Source organism: Schistocerca piceifrons, chromosome 8, assembly GCF_021461385.2.
Source record: "Schistocerca piceifrons isolate TAMUIC-IGC-003096 chromosome 8, iqSchPice1.1, whole genome shotgun sequence".
Classification (NCBI taxonomy): domain Eukaryota; kingdom Metazoa; phylum Arthropoda; class Insecta; order Orthoptera; family Acrididae; genus Schistocerca; species Schistocerca piceifrons.
In genome coordinates, this window is record NC_060145.1 from 202645201 (window position 1) to 202667539 (window position 22339).

The 22339-nt window shown below is 40.5% G+C and overlaps 1 protein-coding gene across 1 annotated transcript in view; it reads left to right on the forward strand.

The window, feature by feature from the left end:
* Positions 1 to 22339, forward strand: part of LOC124712184 (odorant receptor Or2-like) — a 46719-nt gene that overhangs the window by 22835 nt on the left and 1545 nt on the right. Inside the window, exons 3-4 of the mRNA XM_047242480.1 lie at positions 3947 to 4048; positions 19937 to 20092. Of these exons, the coding sequence (XP_047098436.1) occupies positions 3947 to 4048; positions 19937 to 20092 (258 nt within the window). The remainder of the gene's footprint in view (positions 1 to 3946; positions 4049 to 19936; positions 20093 to 22339) is intronic.

Sequence of the window (22339 nt, forward strand, 5' to 3'; positions counted from 1 at the left end):
TAGAAAACAATGCAGATTGCCATTAATCATCAAACATTAACTCTTTAACAGAAGACTGTTTCACAATCTTTGTCTGTGCTTGTCTTCCTGATGCAGTGTGAAGTGCAACCATTTCAGTTCACTGACCAAAACATTCAGTAATAGATTCTTCATTCAAATCGTCTTTGAATAATCAGCCGTCTTTTCATTTACTAGTGACATGTTATATCTGTTATTTACAGGCGAACCAGAAATATCAAACCACCTGATATCCCCCTAACACAGTTTTACATCCTTTCCTGGAGATACATTTGGTAAATGTCCATAAAGAAAGTCCATAAGATGAGTCTTTAAAATATCTAACAAAACCATCCCTACTGTAATTAGCTTATCGAACATTAAATTAAGTATGTATGATTCAGTATCATTAAAATTTTCGTGACAAATAATACTCATTTGAAAATTAGATTTTGCCATCAGTGCATCTGCTCCTCATGTACGTTGAATGTTGCTAGTTGTATGTCCGTGGGATAAAAAAAATTCTAGTTTTCGAATAAAGACCATAAGCATTTCATTCCAGATTGTAATGTGAGTACTGTTCCATGGGGTTATTACTGTGTGCGTGTATGACATTTTATTTAGCAGTACCTTATTGTAACAAAGAAACACATTTGCATGTTACAGTCAACACACACTTGCCCTGTGTAATAATTTTTTTCGCTACAATATGTTTTTAATTCCTCTTAACCAATGTCTGATATGATGCGTGCACATGTACATTATGGAATGAAAATGACATGTAGTTTCAACAGATCAAAAATAGAAGGTAGATTTATCAGCAACAGATGATAAACATTTGTACTTGTAGTAAGCTAAATGTATTTGTCTGAGGTTACTATTGGAAATGAAAAATGAAATTTGTACCGCGAAGGAAAGTTGCATGTGATTTTTCTCTCGAAGGTGACATAATAATAAATGCACTTTTTCACTGATATATTGCACGAAAAATAAAAATCTCATAATACACAAAATTTACTTATTGCAGTTGGCAGTTTCTTCAGTTTAAAGTTTAATAAGGGGTTTAGCATTAATCTGACAGAAAACAATGTCAATCATTCTTAAACAGTGGAGCTTACCTGTTGATATTACACACTTAAAGGTTGTCGCTGAAAGAGTAGAGCATAAGAGCAATGAAACCTACTGATGAGGCTACAATATTTGCCATACATAATTGCGTAGAGCAGAACACTCAAATAGTTTTTGAACATGGTGCCACTTCAGATGAAGAAAATGAGATAACAGTTGCACCTGGAAATACCGGAACCCATTTGGATGTCTCTGAATATTGTGGGCTACATACTGATTGGGTCCTTTGTTTTACGTAATAAAGTACTGTGCCGCAATTGGCTGTTTCAGTTTTAATGGAAGCTATTCTTTTTTTTCTTTACTTTCACACCATACCATCTTTGTTTCGTTTTAATGTCTGACAAAATACAACATTGTGATTGTTTACTTCATTTTAACGGAAGAAAAATTTTTTTTTAATTTCCTCACCACCACCATCTTATATTTTTAAGTGCTGTGATTGACTGTTTCATTTTTATGGAAGCTAAGAAAAATTTGCAGCTTCAGCTTTGATTTTTAAATTTCCTGTCAGAACCATATCACGTATTTTTCGATTTCCCGCCACCGTTCTCTTTCATGTTTTTAGGTTTTCACACACAGCGCTACTTTATATTTTTCAGCATCTCACCAGTGCCATTTTCCATCTTCACGTTTTCCTTCCAATGGCGTCTTTAATTTTGATATTTAACGCCATTTACCTTCCTAAAGATGTCATGGTCACCGCACCTGCGTTTAGGTAACCTGATAGACATAGTTCAAAGTGTTCCATAATCCTCTTAGATACATGAATCATTACCATGCTAAATTTCTTTACATTTGGCTGAATATTAATGAAAACAATGATGAAACTTCACTGAAACAAGTTTTGTGTTTAATAAGAAGAAATTGTGTTGGTTCAAGGAAAAACCAAGTTTCGAGAACAGCAGTACATATTCAGAAGCAAACGTGAACATAAAGAAAGCTTCAGTTGCCAGACTGTTTCATAATGCTTGAACACTGTGCTTATTTCGGAGGATAATCTCTCCTGTCGGATTAAAACTACACTGGAACACTGCCATTTTCATTCGGCAGCTAATCAATGGGCACACCTAAACGGCATGTCCCCAGGATCCCATAAACCGCTATTTCTACCCAGTGGTAGGATGTTTGATTGCCTGATACACTAAATACTGTGGGAACAATACTTGAGCCGTGGATAAGCCATTTTTGTCACATCCTTTGTCCTCGAAGGAACAGTGGATAATGAGGACATATGTAAGTGGATAATGAGGACATATATAAGTAAACGGGGCGCCGTTAATGCTACCAGTGCCGTTAATGCCCTAGTAGGGGCACTGTCTTGTCAAAACTAATTACAACAAATAGTAGAATAGGCGACTTATCGGCGGCTTACGGAGGCTTTCTTCAGGATGGAGAGGGGCACTTTATATATTTATATCATACCTGTCGGTGTTAAAGTGCTATTATTTTTTACCGAAATTACGCTGCTCTGTGGTGCATAGTGGTATGAGCATAGCCTGATCATCAGTCCGAAGACTTGTTTGATGCAACTCTCCACGCTTGTCCATCCTATGCAAGTCAGACACACTCACGGCGTATGTAGTATCAGTGAGAGTGCTGTCGGTATGTAGAAATGGGAGAGCGCCCGATCTGTCTGAGTTTGACAGGGGGCAGATGGTGATGGGCAAGAGGCTCGGCACGAGCATTTGGGAAACTGAATGGCCTGTCCGGAGTTCGAGGAGTGCTGTGGTGAGAGTCTTCGACATTTGGCGAAACCGCGGTGAAATCTCGTCCTGACATCGTTAGGTTGGGCAGCTACCCGTATTACAGATGTCGGACGTGGTACGCTGCGCACACTGCTAAAACAAGACAGGTGGCGAATTGTGGTGGAAGTAGTCAGACTTGAATGCTGGGCAGTGTACAAGTGTGAACACGCAGTGCACTGAACGCCCTAACGAAGGGCCTCCGGAGCCGACCACCCATTTGCGAATGCTAGCAGCATGGCAGCGGCAACTATGACTGAAATGGGCACGAGACCATTGGCACTGGACGCTGGTGCATTGGCAGAGCTCTGGACGGTCTGATGAATCCCGATACCTTCTGCGTCATGCAGGTGGGAGGGAGCGAATCCGTTGTCTTCAAAATGAACAGCTCCTTGACCTCTGTACTTCGGGACGGAGGCAAGCTGGCGGCGTCGGCTCCATTACGCTTAGAGGAATATTGACGTTGACATCCATTGGTCCAGTGGAGCTCGAGCAAAGCATCACGATGACCAAGGAGTATCGTACACTGGTGGCAGACCATGTGCACCCCTTCATGAGGATGACATTGTCCAACAGCAGTGGCATCTTTCAACAAGGTAATGCGCTTTGTCACAAGGAATGATACGAGGAACACAGTGGCGAGTTCCAATTGAAGTGCTGCCCCTCCGCCAAACTAAGCAGATTCGAGCCCTATCGACACATCTTGGATGTAACTGAACGTGGTGTCAAAGCTAATCGTCACTCTCCCCGGAATTTACGGGGATTAGGTGAGCTGTGTGTGCAAATGTGGTGGCAACTCCCCCCAGCAATCTGTCAAGCTCTCATTGCTTCCATGCTAAGTCGCGTCGCTGCTGTTATCAGTGGCAAACCTGGACGGAAGATATTAGATAGGTGACTGATTAATGTATAGGCCAAAGTACGTCTGAGATGACCATACATGTATTGTTAACTACTATTTGTAAAGTGTTTAAGACACTTCTTTGACACCGATTTGCACATCTTAACAGTTTGCGATATTTTATTTGGTTTCATCCCTTAGTTTCTCTGCTGTGATACATTTTTTATCTTTGTTTTTACAGAGTACAGACTTCAGTGCAGTGCTCATGTGCGCCTCTTTCCTTCCAGTACCAAGTAGTCACGTGTTCCTTTACTGCTGGGCCGCACACAATGTAACCGAGCAGGTAAGTACGTGTTGGAGATTTGACAATGGAAATCCAAAACCATCAACGTCAATTTCGTTAAGGACCTTCTTTTCTAATTTGCCATTTACAAACTCTGCGTGCGAGACATTCATAAAGTCAGTGGAAGAATTCAGTTTTTTAAATGCCATGTCTAAATAGATTTACGACAGAAGTTGAAACAGTCTATGTTTGACCTCTTTATGCCCTTACCTTGACAGTAATGATCACCGGAATAGTCAAACATGATACTATCCGCTTTCTGTTGAACGAAATACGTTACTGATTTGTTCAAGCTATTCATCTCTTCTCTTATGAAACGCCCCCCCCGCCCCCCCCCCCCCCAAAAAAAAGAAACACAAATAAAATTTAGAAAAAGGTTGAAATGGCTCTGAGAACTATGGGACTTAACTGCTGTGATCATCAGTCCCCTAGAACCTAACTAACCTAAGGACATTACACACATCCATGCCCGAGGCAGGATTCGAACCTGCGGTCGTAGCGGTCGCGCGGTTCCAGACTGTAACGCCTAGAACCGCTCGGCCACTCGGCCGGCAATAAAATAAAAGACAGTGAAATAAAATAAGATAAAATGTTAAACTGAGAAAATGCTAACTGGGCAACAGACCGTGTTGAAGGCATCAGATGTCGTCAAGTATAAAATTAGATGTCCTCAGGTGCTAATACTGAAATATACCTAGGTTGCAACCAGAAGTTGCTGCGCACAGAATTTGGTAGTGTGCCGAGCAGCTATGCTAGTGTGGTACTCTGGAATGGATAGTGAAAGGTAATAAGCTGCCCTCTTTGAGCGGGACGGCAGAGATTTAGATCTTGGAGTCAATTACGATCAAATTCCGCAAACATTTGGATAAGAAATCTTGGTTCATTAGATGTAAACTTCGCATGTGCGTTTACGTGTCTTCTCTGCAAATCATCTTAAGGTCTCTGGTGGAGGTACGTACCTACAGAAATACGATTTCACCTGTTCATTCCCTGTTGTATTCGTGAACGGTGCAACAGCAGAGTGACTGTCACGAGGTTTCAGTAGCTGCTCTCGTTTCTTTAAATCACCTGTTGTGAAACTTCGTTGAATGTATACGGTTGCCTGCAATTTGTCATATCCAAATCTCTATGTGAAGCAGTATGCTTTTCTTCTAATGCCTGCCATGGAGTTAAACGAATATCTCCCTAAAGTTCTAGCTCTTATTAAATTAAATATTGACGAAGTGTACCAGTTTTCGCTGTATCTTCTGAATCTCCTTTATTAATCGTACTTACTAAGGGTCAAATAGATGAGCATTTTAACGTCACCGTTTCTATTTAAACGGACTGAAGTGACATAAAGTAACTTAGAAGAGAAAATACTGTCATTCTGTAAGTTCTGACTTGAAATAAATAGCAATTAAGGCAACGTTACAGAAAACTTTTCATGAAATACAGTTTCTCTGCCGGTGAGAGTGGCGGTGCGGTTCTAGGCGCTACAGTTTGGAACCGAGAGACCGCTACGGTCGCAGGTTCGAATCCTGCCTCGGGCATGGATGTGTGTGATGTCCTTAGGTTAGTTAGGTTTAATTAGTTCTAAGTTCTAGGCGACTGATGACCTCAGAAGTTAAGTCGCATAGCGCTCAGAGCCATTTTTTATAGTTTGTCATCACAGGGACTAGTCGATACCTATGACAGAAAAACAAAGAAATCTTACCTGTGAGCGTAATACTTTTATATGATTCCCATACATTTAAGTATTCCCGGCATCTGATTACACATTTGATCTCCGGATAAGAATTAAAGCTGAGCACCCATCTGACTAACATCAGAACAAAGCTGATGACCTTTGTCTATTTAGAAATTACATTTATGCCCACAGCTGTGGTGTCTCTGATACAGTTCATATATCCCAAAGGTTTCATATCTATCGGTTGCGCACTCTACAGTGTATGTTTCCACATTTTACATTAATAAGATGAAGGGGAAAAATCTGTAAATTTCGATTGTGACGTCATAGCATCACTCATCAATCGCTCGAATGAATGTTCTGTAAACCATGTGTTTTAGTGGATGAATCAAATTTACTTGAGATTGATTGGATAGCTCTCAGACGGGAATCTACTTTCCCTGCAAGAAGTTTTGTACACTCATTCCAACTGATGTTTAGTTTTGATTCTTTTACGTTTGTTTCTGTTTCCAATGATTAATCGCTGATAGTTTAACTGGACAGTACTGGTTGTTACCATCTACTTATACGCTACATGCGACGTACCCGGCAGCTGTTTCTTAATTATTCTCTGCCGGCGAGGGTGGCCGAGCGGTTCTAGGCGCTACAGTCTGGAACCGCGCGACCGCTACGGTCGCAGGTTCGAATCCTGCCTCGGGCATGGATGTGTGTGACGTCCTTAGGTTTGTTAGGTTTAAGTAGTTTAAGTTCTAGGGGACTGATGACCTCAGAAGATAACTCCCATAGTGTTCAGAGCCATTTTTAATTATTCTCAGAAAATCGGCCTTCCTTCAATGAAAAGTGACCAACACCATATAAAATTAAATCTAGCAACCTGCAGTGAAATGCGTTCCGATCTAACTGACGAATGCTATGAATCAGTCCAATGAAGTAATCGATTTACGTTCACATACGTCAGTTCTCTTTCTAACTCCACGTAAGTCGATAGAGCGCCCGCAGTCCTTTCTAAGAGGCCCCCACACAAAGTAGTTGTCCCATCGCTGGGAGTGGAGCCATGAACCATCTTTTTGGGCCAGGTGCCTGCATGTGTATTTTATGGACCTTCTCGTTTTCTCTGCTTGTACTCTCACCTCCCCTCCATGAAACAACCCACTGTGAGTGTCGTCTACCTGTGTCGGTATGTCAAAGTATCTAGTATTTTGTGACTGTCGAAAAGTGAATATTCTTCTGTACACAAACTGCACTGTCAACAAGCTCCACCATAGGTTTCCACTCATCTAAGAATGCATAACGCCCGAAAATTCGATTTCGAAACGGAATTTGGAGACTTGGACACACACATGTACGACAGTATTACAAAACTAACACTAAAACGAAACGCAAAGTGCCCCACTGTCTTCCAAACGTAACATTATTAGTAGCGAATAGCTTTTACATTAGGCATTGAATGAAAGTGAGTGAACTACTGGATTCTTAAATTTTCTTCTGTGAGGATGTTAAATTAATTAACGTTTACTGTCTCTCTCCCAGAAGATGATATATTCAGTACACAGTCTCTCTAGGCACTGGACAGTCATGTGTTGGCCACTCAGAGCTCAAAGTTCCTGCAGTTGGCGTCTTCTCAGTGTCGGCAGCAACGGTTGGCGGCGAAACGTGGAATTCTTATCTTCCGTTGTCAATATGTGCTGGATGACTCTTCTTAACGTTTTCAGGGACTGAAAAACCTTCGGATGACGTTGGATTACGCGAGAGTGCTGCAGCAAAAATGTACACGGTTTAACGAGTATAACCGCAGATATTTCTCTTGGGAACTGGTGAGGTGTACTGAAATACATTACATTGGTATTTACATCATCTGCAGACAAATAATTATAGATATTAGAGGTCCTATGTTTATAAGTTGGTTAGTATTTACAAGTACGTGTGGCAAGAGCAAGCCATTAATGCTTATTTCCCCCTAAGTATCAGGTCAGGTGTTGAAGTGCGGATACATGGACGCAAAATGGTACGTCTATAATGACAGGCGTATTACACTTAGCCGTGCAGTTACGACTATACAGAGAACATCAGATCATAACGTTTGTGATGCGTTTGTATGAAGATTGTTGACTCAGAGAAAAAACAGCCAACACACTGCTGTGCATACATATTAAGGTACCACACAAAAATACGTCTGCACTTATGTCCGTTACATCTGTACATTCAGATTCTTTAGCCAATTACGAGGTCTATTCGGGAAGTAAGGTCCGATCGGTGGCAAAAAGGAAACCACTGTGAAAATCAAAAATGTTTTACTTGCAACAGTTAGTTACACCTTCCAGCTACTTCTCTACATAGTTGCCGCTCCGAGTTGGACATTTGTCATAGCATTGCACCTACTTTCCAATATTCTCGTCATAGAAGAAAGCCGCCTGAGTTTCCTGCCAATTCTCTACGCTGGTCCACAGCTCGATGTCTGTGCCAGAACGTTGTCTTCATAGCTAGCGGTTCATGTGAGCAGAGATTAAACGCAGAGAGAGTCAATTACAGGCTCTATTGGGGGTGGTAAACCACTTCCCATTGAAAACGCTGCAGGAGAATCTTCATTGCCCCTTCAGAATGCGGCCGAGTATTGTCATTCAAAAGGAAACGCATGACAGTTATGTGATGTGGGTTGCATGACATCAGGCCCTCAAACTTTGCGGGAGACACTAATGTTGTGAGCATCTTTACGTGATCACTGTCCTCTCAGAACTGAAAAGAGTTACTTGACGTGATGGACGGGCGTACTAGCGACATAGCCCAACACATCTGCTCAAAGCTTCATTGGATTTTCACTGTTCCCATTTCCCACCCTATCGGACCTTTCCTTCCGAATAACCCTCGCATACTGATATCTTGCGACGGCATACCGTCAATACAGAATCCGTCTCCGTCAAATGACGCCGCTAAACAAAATGTTCTTTGTTCTAAACGCATGTATCTGCTTGAATATTCGCTACTGAATACGGTTGTTATGCCAGCCACGATTAGCGCTGAGGTCACTGAAAAACGGTCTTTTGCCACGTCGTGTTAATCAGTACAAGTTACTGTCTTTTCGTAATTTTAACAACGTTCATTGAACATATTTTCAAGAATTGCATCATCGGCATTTGGTAAACTTAACTAAAGGCTATGCCCCAATGCCCTTTTTGTGCACTCATTTGGCCACATGTTAGACAGGTCCTGTGTGCTCTAATCGTCTATCATGCGACTGTTACTATAATTTCTCCATACTTTTCTCCGTCATTAGGAGGTCAATGCCTCCGACCGTCACCGTGGTTTTACCCCGTCTCGGGAAACATTCGTCGCCCATCTTATTCGTGACGCTACACGGTGTGTGGTTGATGGATGTTTTTTGTAGTATCCCTGGCTCGCCATTGCACAATTACTTCGGCAGAGTTCATTCTGTACTGTTCAGAAACTAGTTTACGCACGTTCGCACACACACACACACACACACACACACACATACACACACACACACACACACACACACACAAAATGGGCCTAATTTTTAGTATCTTTTTGTATCTGACTTTTGGGTTTTAGTATTTCAAGCCCTTTTTCTAACTTCCTGTAGCCTTTAATTTTAAAATTTTGAATCGTCCTCGTTGTTTGCATCAGTCATCTGGCTTCCTTGAAACGTTATTCCACTTTAGCTTCACACTGACGCCACTATAAATATTCGCCTCTGCTTCATCACATGGCGTAATCTCTCCGCCATAGACAATAATTAAGATATTTGCTCCATTGGTTCACAGGCTCGCATCTGATAATTTTATGGAAGCTGCACATTATTTCAACGAGACAGCTGCTCGTTATTTTTAAGTGCTTACTGACGCGTTGCCCCAATGGCTCGCTAATACATTTGCTGTGCAGCTTCCACAACACTATCCGACGCGACGCCCGTGAATCAATGAAACACTTACTTCGTCAGCAGAGCCTCAATCAGCACATTTAAGATAATAATTTATTCATTCGTGAAATGAAGCATGAGCGTTACAAATACCTCTCGTCTCGATCAAAACTGTCTATCACTGCACCAAAGGTCGATTCTTTCCTGGCATTGCAGCAACAGCATCATTCGTAGAAAGCCTCACGTGGTCCTGCTAAGTTGTCCACAAGATCATTTATATACTATAGTAAACCGTAATAACCCTACAACACTCCGTCGGATTGCACCAAAAGTTTGCGTCTGACGTAATCGTCCTGTTGAGTACGTTGTGTTCCCTCACACCTAGGAAGACCTGAATGTAGTCATGAATATGGTATGATATTGAGTAAGTTTGTATTCTGTCCATTAAACGGTAGTGCGGAGTCTTATTGAACGCCTCCCGAGAGTCAAGGGACACCGTATCAGTCACGTCACTGCTCTGTGTGTGACCGTTTGGCGCCCTCTGGTGATTACATCGATCTGAAATTCATATGAGTTCCGGAAGTCCCAAATGAAACGACACTGAATAAAGACAAAAGAAAAAGCACCGTTGTTCAGTGACCTGTGCCCCACTCGCATATGTATTTGTCCTTTACAAGTATATGAAAAGTATGTCTATTTACAAAAGTAATTTTGTGCGGCATAGCGTTGCTGTATGCTTAGCAGCGAGATCAAGAACTAATTGCATAGCTGCGTAGCACAGATTGTAGTGAACAGCATCGCAACTACAGGTGCAGTTTTTATGCTTTTCAGTGCTTACGAAATCGCATGATGAGTTCTTTGGCAGCTTATGTTACTAAGTGCGTCATTATAAGTTTCAATTAATTTATTTTACTAAACCATTATGAATTAGGTAAGTTACAATTACAGCACAGTACACTTCACAGAGATAACACCCAGCAAATAACTGAGGACGTAGGTTGCAGGTGCTGCTCTCAGAGGGAAAACAAATATTTTACTTTTGCTGTTTGACGTATTATCATGCTAAAATGAGTCACAAACCATTCGTTAGTTATTTTCAGGAACAGAGCTTGTGAAACCAGCATTAAAATAAAATGTTACTTGTATGGCTACAAAGTTATTTATGTTGGAACTAGTGTATGTTGTTACTGCAGGATACGACCCGCCATACCCAGACATATGTGCTGTGAATGAGAATCTTCATGTATTACTTGTGTCATACTTCAGCTCATGGATTGTGTGTGGTACGTCAGAAACATTGTAAAACGAAAGAGAATAAACAAAAGCATTTTCTTGTGGTAAGCCTTCACATGAAATTTCCCTAATTAAAAACGCCCCTATGTAAAGTGAACCAATCACCAAAGAAAATAATTATATTATTCAGTGTGACTGCCTGCATATATGAATCGCTATATACACACATGCTTCACACAACATATATTCTTTGCCGTCTTATAATACTTACTGTTGATCACTGATTAACTATCACGTTATTGAAACTCCTTTTCGATCCTATAAGTAACATCTAAATTTGATTTAATCAGAGGGTGTGTGCCAAAATCCAGAGTTCAGTCTTCACTACACTTCATTGTTGTGGGTTGGTAATGTAACCTTATCACAAAACACATTATTACAATGATAAAGCAACTGGTGCTCTGATGATCTCAAGGCAAACTTACCTTTTGTGAACTAAAAATAATTTACTAAAATGAAAGAATTTTTTGATGTATCAATAATTCATATGAAAACAGAATTAGTGGTAACTGAACTGTTTACTGAATTAAAGATACATGACGGTTTCTTCTATTCCTTCTGCATGAAGCACGTACGTTCTCGTGGTTGCTCAGTGCCGCCATCACATAAATACATCTCATTCAGTTAAACTGATAGAATTAATCGTAAATAAAGCCATGAGACCGTGTTTAACTTTTGAAGTTGTCACTGGACTCCAAGAATACAAAGGCTTTACACGGAACAATAAGATTAACGGTACACGGCTCACGTCGTGCTCTCGACACAGTCATACAAAGAGTTCCTCCGTAATGTAGATTTCATTAGTATACAACATGCAAAAACATTTTAGTGAGGGAAATACGAGCATGCTAAACTCAGCCACAAATTAAATAACGGTGTATGAACAGAACGGAGTCTGCTCAAATTCCTCGTAGCTCCAAACAGCACACTGCAAAATCCCATTATCTCAATAAGGCTCGTCGATCATGTATTTGGAGAAATATTACCTAATATTCCAAGGCAGATTCATGGAGAAGAGGTACATATAATTCTGGTTACAACTTTCCCAATTCAAACCCATTGGTGTTTTCATACATAGTTCTCTTTTCTCAGCATAATTCTGTGCAGTGACGTTCATTAGCACTCTATGTCACACACAGGCGTAAACAAACTTTCACTCAAGAACACTCTACAACAGAACACTCACGAAGAAAAAGCCTTTGCTCCCATTCAAAACTTGTAGGCCACGTGGAGTATATTCTCGCACTCGCTTCTGATTGGCCAGCGCTGCTGTCACCTCATGGAACTTCAGCAAAGAAAGTAGCTTAACATACGAAGCTGTGAATGTACAGAAGTCTATCATTGGGCACAGGTATGACAGTAAAGAAAGCTCGCGAGTAGTAGATCTGTAAAAAATATAATATATGGAACTTGTCAAATATAACAAACAAATTTTAACCTATTTATGCGTTGAACGACGAGTGTCATTTCAGATGTAAGGTGTCTCAAGTTCTGCTGGCGATATGCAGGAGAATGGGCCACTCTTGAGAAACAAGATTATTTAAAAAAATGCTCTTGCTCGGGACACATAGCTGAACTGCTTCGCGTATCAGCGGTGGACAACTTCGAAAAATATAACTACACTATCGGATGGCCGATTAAAAGGCTATGTAAGTTAAAATCAGTCAACAATGACATGCTTCAGGAAGATCGTTTCTGGTAGACCCGTACTGAGGTATCGCGCACGTCACATTACCATCGCCCTGCGCAAGGTATTTTCCGGCTAGGAAATGTAGTACCAAGACGTACAAGAGCCCAGCCTCACACAGCAGACAAAAGAATTATCAAGCTAACGGAGATACCCACCTGGGTGGAATGAGGAGTAGCGTCAATGAAATTAGCGATAAAATTAATATCAAAATTGATAACACGAAGTAGACAAAGAGCGAGAATTCCGATGCCTCGGAAGCTAAATAACAAGATGACGGATATAAGAGGCAGGCCAGCACAGGTAAAGGGTGTATTCATGATCAACAGAAATATAACGTTAAACATCGCTCTTAACTGCAGAAATAAATTTATGAAAATGTACATTTTTAGCACAATACTGAACTGAAAGGAATCGTGGACTGTGGGAAAATCGCAAAGGAAGAGTAAAGAAGCGTTTGAGATGTGGTTCTATAGTAATATGTTGGAAATTAGGTGGACAGATAAGAAATGAGGAGCCTGGCCGTAGAATCGACGAAGAGAGGAATTTTGGGAAACACAAGAACCAAGGACAGGTTTAAATGTTATGGTAATAATTTAGGCATTTGTAATTACGATATCAAATGACAATATCAGGTCGTACTACCACTGCGATATCAGATGTACTTACGTATTAGAAAGAACGTTTGCGCTGGGATATGTCAGTTGTAAAATGGCGATGAATGTGAACATTTGTAATCGGTGCAACAACATTTATGTACATAGCTGTTATTAAAAGTGACATGCGGACTTCTACTATAGCTCACGATAGCAACACAGAATATCAACACTTACTCTATTGAAGGAGAAGATTGTGTAATAACGTAAATATAGTTATGTTTCTATTTCATGTATCGTAAACCTTGGATATAGTACGTTTGCTGTTATGGTAGTTGCTATATCGTAGCATTTTCGGTCTCACCTTCCGAAGATGGCTAAAGAGAATTGTCGAACGGGTCGTCTATATGAATAAATGATTTTAGCGATCTTGGCAGCTGAAAATTTATTCAGCTTTGATAGAAGCTTGCCGACATCTTCCGGAAGCTTGCCATTCAGATTTAGAATTTTGCTTTTTGCGTAAATTGCTTAAGGCGAGTTCCTGTATGGTTCCATTGAAGGAGTGTGACTGATTTTTTACAAGATCTCGTCCAAAAAAAGGCTGAGTGAAGTAGCACACCCTCTGTTACCCACTTTTCACCACTCTTCATGTCTAATTTAATGTCAGAGGCCACGTGTTGAAATCACGCAAATTTCGTATGGGTGGCTGAGGGGAAACATTTCAGATATACAGCCCCTAAGAATCGACAGGAGAGGCCTCAGGGAGTGGCAAAATTGCGTCAATGGAACCACTCCTTCCCTTGGGGTGTTGTTTCCACATTTCGCCATAGAAGACGACAGTTCACAATCTCATGAGCAATAGGGCGACGTTCTTGACAGCGCTTGACACTGTTAACACCTCACAAATGGCTGAACTCTTCCATAAGGACTCTGTTGCTGCAACCCCATTGAACCTGATGAAAGCCAATTGAAGTGTATCGCCACCATAATTTCTGCTCTGATGTACAGTGATCATTTGGAGCCTTTTATAACTTTTCAGCCTTCCTCTTGCATGGATTTCTGTGGCGAGATCACAAAGGGATTGCAAAATTGACAACTATAAGAATAAAAATACAAGGGGTCCCTCCAAGACATCTGCTTCAGAAAACATCATCAATGCCATCTACAAAAGGTTTGTTGAGCTCTTTAAAAGGTACGTTTATAGAAACTTCAACACTCGCTCAGCCTTTCGAAACACCTTGGATTCTGTATGCATGAAAGCAGGCGATAAAGCAGCACTGGAGTGCGTCTCAGCAGAAATGGTATCGAAACCACTTAACAGGTGCATCTTTAGAGTGCTCAACAAAGGTGTATATGTATCGTATAGTAACTCGTGGGATAATAGATTTTTTATGAGTGCAGCAGGGCTGCTTTTAATTGTCAACCATTCTTACATAGTATAGGACCCTGAAGTGTGGCTTTTAATGTGATACTAGGGATCTTTTTTACACTCAGATCGTAGGGTTGACGATGGTCGACAATTCATGTTGGAATCTACTGTACTGACCTTTACCATTACGTAAAAAGGCATGCAGCAAATGCTAAAATGAACCACTGTGTAACTCCCTTGTAAATCATCCCACCAGTGTGCTCGCACTATTGTATAATGTAATAATACATGAGATGCAGAACATGAGTCCTCTAAGGGAGAGGGGAAAGAGGGTTCATGATGCCACAGATCGTACCAGTCGCTTTCTTGGTCACTGTGTCAGATGGTGTCATCATACAGGCAGACATGTTTGACCAGCTATGCCCTTTCGACCTCCTGCTATATTGTCAACTATGTTTTTGACATTTAAGGACCCAGCAGCATAATAGCCATGCTCCTTGAATCATAGGGGAGGAGGTACTAAATCAAGGGAGGGGTGGTGTAGCCTTATTTCGCCTCACAAAGAGAGGGGAAGAAGACGTAAGTCATCTACTATTCAGGTGGCAGGTCTGGAGGGGCCTCATAAATAATCCCTTCGTTCTGGGTGTCAGGGGTGGGGAGGGTGTTATAAATCATTCCCTTGTTCAAAGATTAGCATATTCCTTTGTGTATGACAGGACGTACATAGACCAAATGCAGATGATGTGATATTTGTACAGTTACAATGTTTAGTTTGTTAGCAGGAGTTGTTGTTGTTGTAGTCTTCAGTCCTGAGACTGGTTTGATGCAGCTCTCCATGCTACTCTATCCTGTGCAAGCTTTTTCATCTCCCAGTACCTACTGCAACCTACATCCTTCTGAATCTGCTTAGTGTATTCATCTCTTGGTCTCCCTCTACGATTTTTACCCTCCACGCTGCCCTCCAATACTAAATTGGTGATCCCTTGATGCCTCAGAACATGTCCTACCAACCGATCCCTTCTTCTGGTCAAGTTGTGCCACAAACTTCTCTTCTCCCCAATCCTATTCAATACTTCCTCATTAGTTATGTGATCTACCCATCTAATCTTCAGCATTCTTCTGTAGCACCACATTTCGAAAGCTTCTATTCTCTTCTTGTCCAAACTACTTATCGTCCATGTTTCACTTCCATACATGGCTACACTCCATACAAATACTTTCAGAAATGACTTCCTGACACTTAAATCAATACTGGATGTTAACAAATTTCTCTTCTTCAGAAACGCTTTCCTTGCCATTGCCAGCCTACATTTTATATCCTCTCTACTTCGACCATCATCAGTTATTTTGCTCCCCAAATAGCAAAACTCCTTTACTACTTTAAGTGCCTCATTTCCTAATCTGATTCCCTCAGCATCACCCGACTTAATTAGACTACATTCCATTATCCTTGTTTTGCTTTTGTTGATGTTCATCTTATATCCTCCTTTCAAGACACTGTCCATTCCATTCAACTGCTCTTCCAAGTCCTTGGCTGTCTCTGACAGAATTACAATGTCATCGGCGAACCTCAAAGTTTTTATTTCTTCTCCATGAATTTTAATACCTACTCCGAATTTTTCTTTTGTTTCCTTTACTGCTTGCTCAATATACAGATTGAACAACATCGGGGAGAGGCTACAACCCTGTCTTACTCCCTTCCCAACCACTGCTTCCCTTTCATGTCCCTCGACTCTTATAACTGCCATCTGGTTTCTGTACAAATTGTAAATAGCCTTTCGCTCCCTGTATTTTACCCCTGCCACCTTTAGAGTTTGAAAGAGAGTATTCCAGTCAACATTGTCAACAGCTTTCTCTAAGTCTACAAATGCTAGAAACGTAGGTTTGCCTTTCCTTAATCTTTCTTCTAAGATAAGTCGTAAGGTCAGTATTGCCTCACGTGTTCCAGTGTTTCTACGGAATGCAAACTGATCTTCCCCGAGGTTGGCTTCTACTAGTTTTTCCATTCGTCTGTAAAGAATTCGTGTTAGTATTTTGCAGCTGTGACTTATTAAGCTGATAGTTCGGTAATTTTCACATCTGTCAACACCTGCTTTCTTTGGGATTGGAATTATTATATTCTTCTTGAAGTCTGAGGGTATTTCGCCTGTTTCATACATCTTGCTCACCAGATGGTAGAGTTTTGTCAGGGCTGGCTCTCCCACGGCCGTCAGTAGTTCCAATGGAATATTGTCTACTCCGGGGGCCTTGTTTCGACTCAGGTCTTTCAGTGCTCTGTCAAACTCTTCACGCAGTATCATATCTCCCATTTCATCTTCATCTACATCCTCTTCCATTTCCATAATATTGTCCTGAAGTACATCGCCCTTGTATAGACCCTCTATATACTCCTTCCACCTTTCTGCTTTCCCTTCTTTGCTTAGAACTGGGTTTCCATCTGAGCTCTTGATATTCATACAAGTCGTTCTCTTATCTCCAAAGGTCTCTTTAATTTTCCTGTAGGCGGTATCTATCTTACCCCTAGTGAGATAGGCCTCTACATCCTTACATTTGTCCTCTAGCCATCCCTGCTTAGCCATTTTGCACTTCCTGTCGATCTCATTTTTGAGACGTTTGTATCCCTTTTTGCCTGTTTCACTTACTGCATTTTTATATTTTCTCCTTTCATCAATTAAATTCAATATTTCTTCTGTTACCCAAGGATTTCTACTAGCCCTCGTCTTTTTACCTACTTGATCCTCTGCTGCCTTCACTACTTCATCCCTCAAAGCTACCCATTCTTCTTCTACTGTATTTATTTCCCCCATTCCTGTCAATTGCTCCGTTATGCTCTCCCTGAATCTCTGTACAACCTCCGGTTCTTTTAGTTTATCCAGGTCCCATCTCCTTAAATTCCCACCTTTTTGCAGTTTATTCAGTTTTAATCTACAGGTCATAACCAATAGATTGTGGTCAGAGTCCACATCTGCCCCTGGAAATGTCTTACAATTTAAAACCTGGTTCCTAAATCTCTGTCTTACCATTATATAATCTATCTGGTACCTTTTAGTATCTCCAGGGTTCTTCCATGTATACAACCTTCTTTCATGATTCTTAAACCAGGTGTTAGTTATGATTATGTTGTGCTCTGTGCAAAATTCTACCAGGCGGCTTCCTCTTTCATTTCTGTCCCCCAATCCATATTCACCTACTATGTTTCCTTCTCTCCCTTTTCCTACACTCGAATTCCAGTCACCCATGACTATTAAATTTTCGTCTCCCTTCACAATCTGAATAATTTCTTTTATTTCATCATACATTTCTTCAATTTCTTCGTCATCTGCAGAGCTAGTTGGCATATAAACTTTTACTACTGTAGTAGGTGTGGGCTTCGTATCTATCTTGGCCACAATAATGCGTTCACTATGCTGTCTGTAGTAGCTTACCCGCATTCCTATTTTCCTATTCATTATTAAACCTACTCCTGCATTACCCCTATTTGATTTTGTGTTTATAACCCTGTAGTCACCTGACCAGAAGTCTTGTTCCTCCTGCCACCGAACTTCACTAATCCCCACTATATCTAACTTCAACCTATCCATTTCCCTTTTTAAATTCTCTAACCTACCTGCCCGATTAAGGGATCTGACATTCCACGCTCCGATCCGTAGAACGCCAGTTTTCTTTCTCCTGATAACGACATCCTCTTGAGTAGTCCCCGCCCGGAGATCCGAATGGGGGACTATTTTACCTCCGGAATATTTTACCCAAGAGGACGCCATCATCATGTAATCATACAGTAAAGCTGCATGCCCTCGGGAAAAATTACGGCTGTAGTTTCCCCTTGCTTTCAGCCGTTCGCAGTACCAGCACAGCAAGGCCGTTATGGTTATTGTTACAAGGCCAGATCAGTCAATCATCCAGACTGTTGCCCTTGCAACTACTGAAAAGGCTGCTGCCCCTCTTCAGGAACCACAAGTTTGTCTGGCCTCTCAACAGATACCCCTCCGTTGTGGTTGCACCTACGGTGGGGCTATCTGTATCGCTGAGGCACGCAAGCCTCTCCACCAACGGCAAGGTCCATGGTTCATGGGCAGCAGTAAGAAATAAATATCCTCTGTTCGTCGTTCCTGCCAAACTTTTGTCCTCTGTCTGTAATGACCTCTTCATTGACAGGACATGAAAATCTGCAGTAGGGTTTTCTCTTCAAAATATAAATTTCAATCAATAAATCATGCATATTTGGAATCCTTCTCCAGAGAAACGATATGACGCAGATATTGACCTACTTTGAAAAATATTTAAGGTGTGTAAAGTTTATTCTTTAGCAAAACACGAACAGTACAAAAGAAGGACGCAATAATTTTCTCTTTTGACTTGAGAGTTAGTGATGTTTCCTCAACATGGCAGTACAAGAAAATTTCTTGAATTGATTGGCGACTCCATAGAGTGCTGTGTGGAAAAGAACCATATGATAAACAAAATTAGAAGAATGGTCAGCGTTGGCCGTAATTTTGATGATTTATTAACAGTAAAATCGATTTTCGAGCACATAATGATCATCTTCAGTGCTGGAAGTTAAAAATTTTCATATAGCGATTAGTGAACAACAAACTAAATCTCGTAGACACTGGTGTCTAGTTATTACAAGTAACAGAAGCTATGAAACGACCACAATAACTGAAGCCGCTACTTACATTCACCAATACAGCAGACGTCGGTGTGATAGGGGCTTGGAATGCCCTCTATGTGACATGTGTCACGGGAAGACTTAACATTACTTTATTTGGCAAAAGAATACGACAAAATACCAAATGTGCACTTGCAAATCATTAACTGAATATTTCAAATTTAAAATTGTACATTAAAAACGCATAGCGTAAAGGAAGGGGGAAATGCACATCTTGCCAACGCTTTCCCCTTCCTTTTTGTATGCGTTTGTAATGTACAATTTTAAATTTGAAATATTCAGTTAATGATTTGCAAGTGCACATTTGGTATTTTGTCGTAATCTTTTGCCAAATAAAGTAATGTTAAGTCTTCACGTGACACATGTCACATAGAGGGCGTTCCAAGGCCCTGGCACACCGAGGTCTGCTGTATAGGTGAATGTAAACATCGGCTTCAGTTATTGTGATCGTTTCATAGCTTCTGTTACTGATAGTAACTAGACACCAGCGCCAACGAGCTTTAATTTGTCCCAAATGTATGTTCTTACGAACAGTTGCTTTATACTCAGGTGTACTTGTGGTTTTTTTTCTTATTCACTAATAGCTATGTGAAAATGTTTAACTTCCAGCACTGAAGATGATGATTATGTGATCGAAAATTTATTTTATTGTTAGTAAATCAACAAAATTACGGGCAATGCTGATCATCCTTCTAATTTTATTACTTGAACTGTTTTGCTTTCCACAGGCAGAGGCGGTAGTGTTCTCAGCATACAGCTGTTCCTGGGTGGAGGCAAGTGGACGTTTCAAACGCGCTCTCAGGATCCTCATCAGCCGCGCCCAGAAACCACTGGTTCTCACTGCTGGACACATCTACCCTATCAACAGGGAAGCCTTCGTCTCTGTAAGTATTATCATCTAGGCTTTAATGTGAATACTCTGTGCAACCGCATAAGTCTATGATACCCCTCTCATTTTTGCTAAAATTATCCTGTCATGAGGGTAATATGTATTACTAAAATTTGCCGACTCATTGCTTTTCCAAGCGCACTACATTTACGTTAATTTGAACGTAATAGCCTTACTCATGTCTTACGTCAAGCCATAGCACATATTAGTTAAGGTCGAAAGTAATAGTTCACGCCACATCTGTCTTCATCGTTTTAAGGCCTAAAGAGTGAAATCTGAGTTGTAGCACAGTTATGAACACAATTAAAGGCAAGAATAGTGCAGTTTAGCCAAGATTACTCAATTTTAGGTACGTAAATATGAACAATAGTTTGAAGATTGTCAGCTAAAGTTAGATATATGCTAATATTCATTATTTGGTTCCTTAATGTTACTTAAATATAACAAACTTTCAGACTGTCTTTAATGGTTATTTTACTACAACCACAGATGTAACTAGTCGGAAAGAAAAGTTTAACATAAAACTGAAATATTTGTAATTGTAAATCATTTCTTCCTTCTGCGAAACGTGTTCTACAACCACCTCACAGGTGCGTACACTTTTCAAGAATGTGCGTTCATGAGGACTGTATACCCTAAAATTACTGTGCTTATACAATTAAAACATAATGCTCAAAACACTGATACAATGAAGGCGTTACCACTAAACGAAAGTTAGTGTAAACCAGTAACTTTAACGTACTTTAAGAAACTTATCTCAGTGCTGTTGAGATAACTTAGTAATCTCTGAGATTATATTTGAAATAGAAATTAAAGTATCGAGAAAAAAAGTAACCTGGTGTATTCATTTCAATTTCGCTGAAAATTTGCTCTGGCGAATTTGAGTAGTAGTAAAGTTGCTTAATCTCACCTTTCTATGTATATTATTAGTTATTATCTTGACGGGAATGACAGCAAGGTTCATTTACAGTACATGTGAATGAAGACTATTTCGCATAACATGAAGTAGCAAAATTATACAGACAGCCTACTATAGTAAGTTCAAGCGCATCGAAGAAATATCTGTGGTATGGCCAAACCAGCACAAAATTCCTCAAGCCGAGTAGCAACTCATCCACTAGTTCACTACCTCGATGAATGACTCATCTGACCATCAGACGTTACCCAACATTGCTTTTTTACGCTGTTGTTGAAACCAGCTGAATGCAATTGAATCAAAACGTTTTATATTTCCTGAGTAAATGCCTATGTACTGTACGGTACAATGAATATCACGTACTCCTGGGTACAATATCTCCGACGTTGATTACTTACGAGGAATTTATCACAAGGAAAAATAAACTTGTTAGGCTACAGAATTCAGAAAGTGTAACGAAAGTTTAGAAGTTATAGAGAGTATAAGAGGGATGGCAGGAAGAAAGGACTTCTACTAAGGCAAATACAGGATTATACATACAAAATCATATACGGATAATGCTGGATTATGTCTAAGAATGAGACAAAGGAAAGAATAGCAGTAAGCTACTATGAGTAGTACGATTAGCGCTTTCTCACATCCAAGACAGATACAAAGCCAACACCAATTTAAATAGCTACTAACACTGCTGATGATAGAAAGAACTATCATGACATTACATGAAATACCCTGATTGGTAAGGGAGACGTAATTTTAATTATTATGGGAGACTGAGGCTCGATAATAGGGAAAGAAAAGAACGTGTAACAGTAGGTGAACATGACTGCGGGAAAAGAATGAAAGGTACTAGTGGAAATTTGTACAGAGCACAATGTAATCTTCACTAAAATTGGGAGAATGTACATGGGGGCGAGACTGGAGGACGTTCTTCACATTGTCCATACAGCCTCTTTCATAGGGTAGCTCATTCATAGCACTTTTATCTGGATTCAGGCTCTTCTCTCTAGATAATTGTGTGATAAAATGCTAAGGATCATCTATACCTGTTCTTCATGCCGTTGCAACAAATAACGACCGTTGGAGGCTGATTAATCAATATGATTGTGCGACGTTGGGTAATATTCATACGTTTTCTGCCACGCAAGCCATTTTCTGGGTGCATACTGTTACTTGGTTTCCAAGCACAAAGCTCACACCTTATGACGTTTACTACGGACCCTTTATTATCTTCTAGAACAGAGGGAATACCCTCACAGCCGTCCTACTTCCCCACAAGATTTTCCTATTTGTCTTTACGTGATATTTCCGACCGACTGTATCAATACA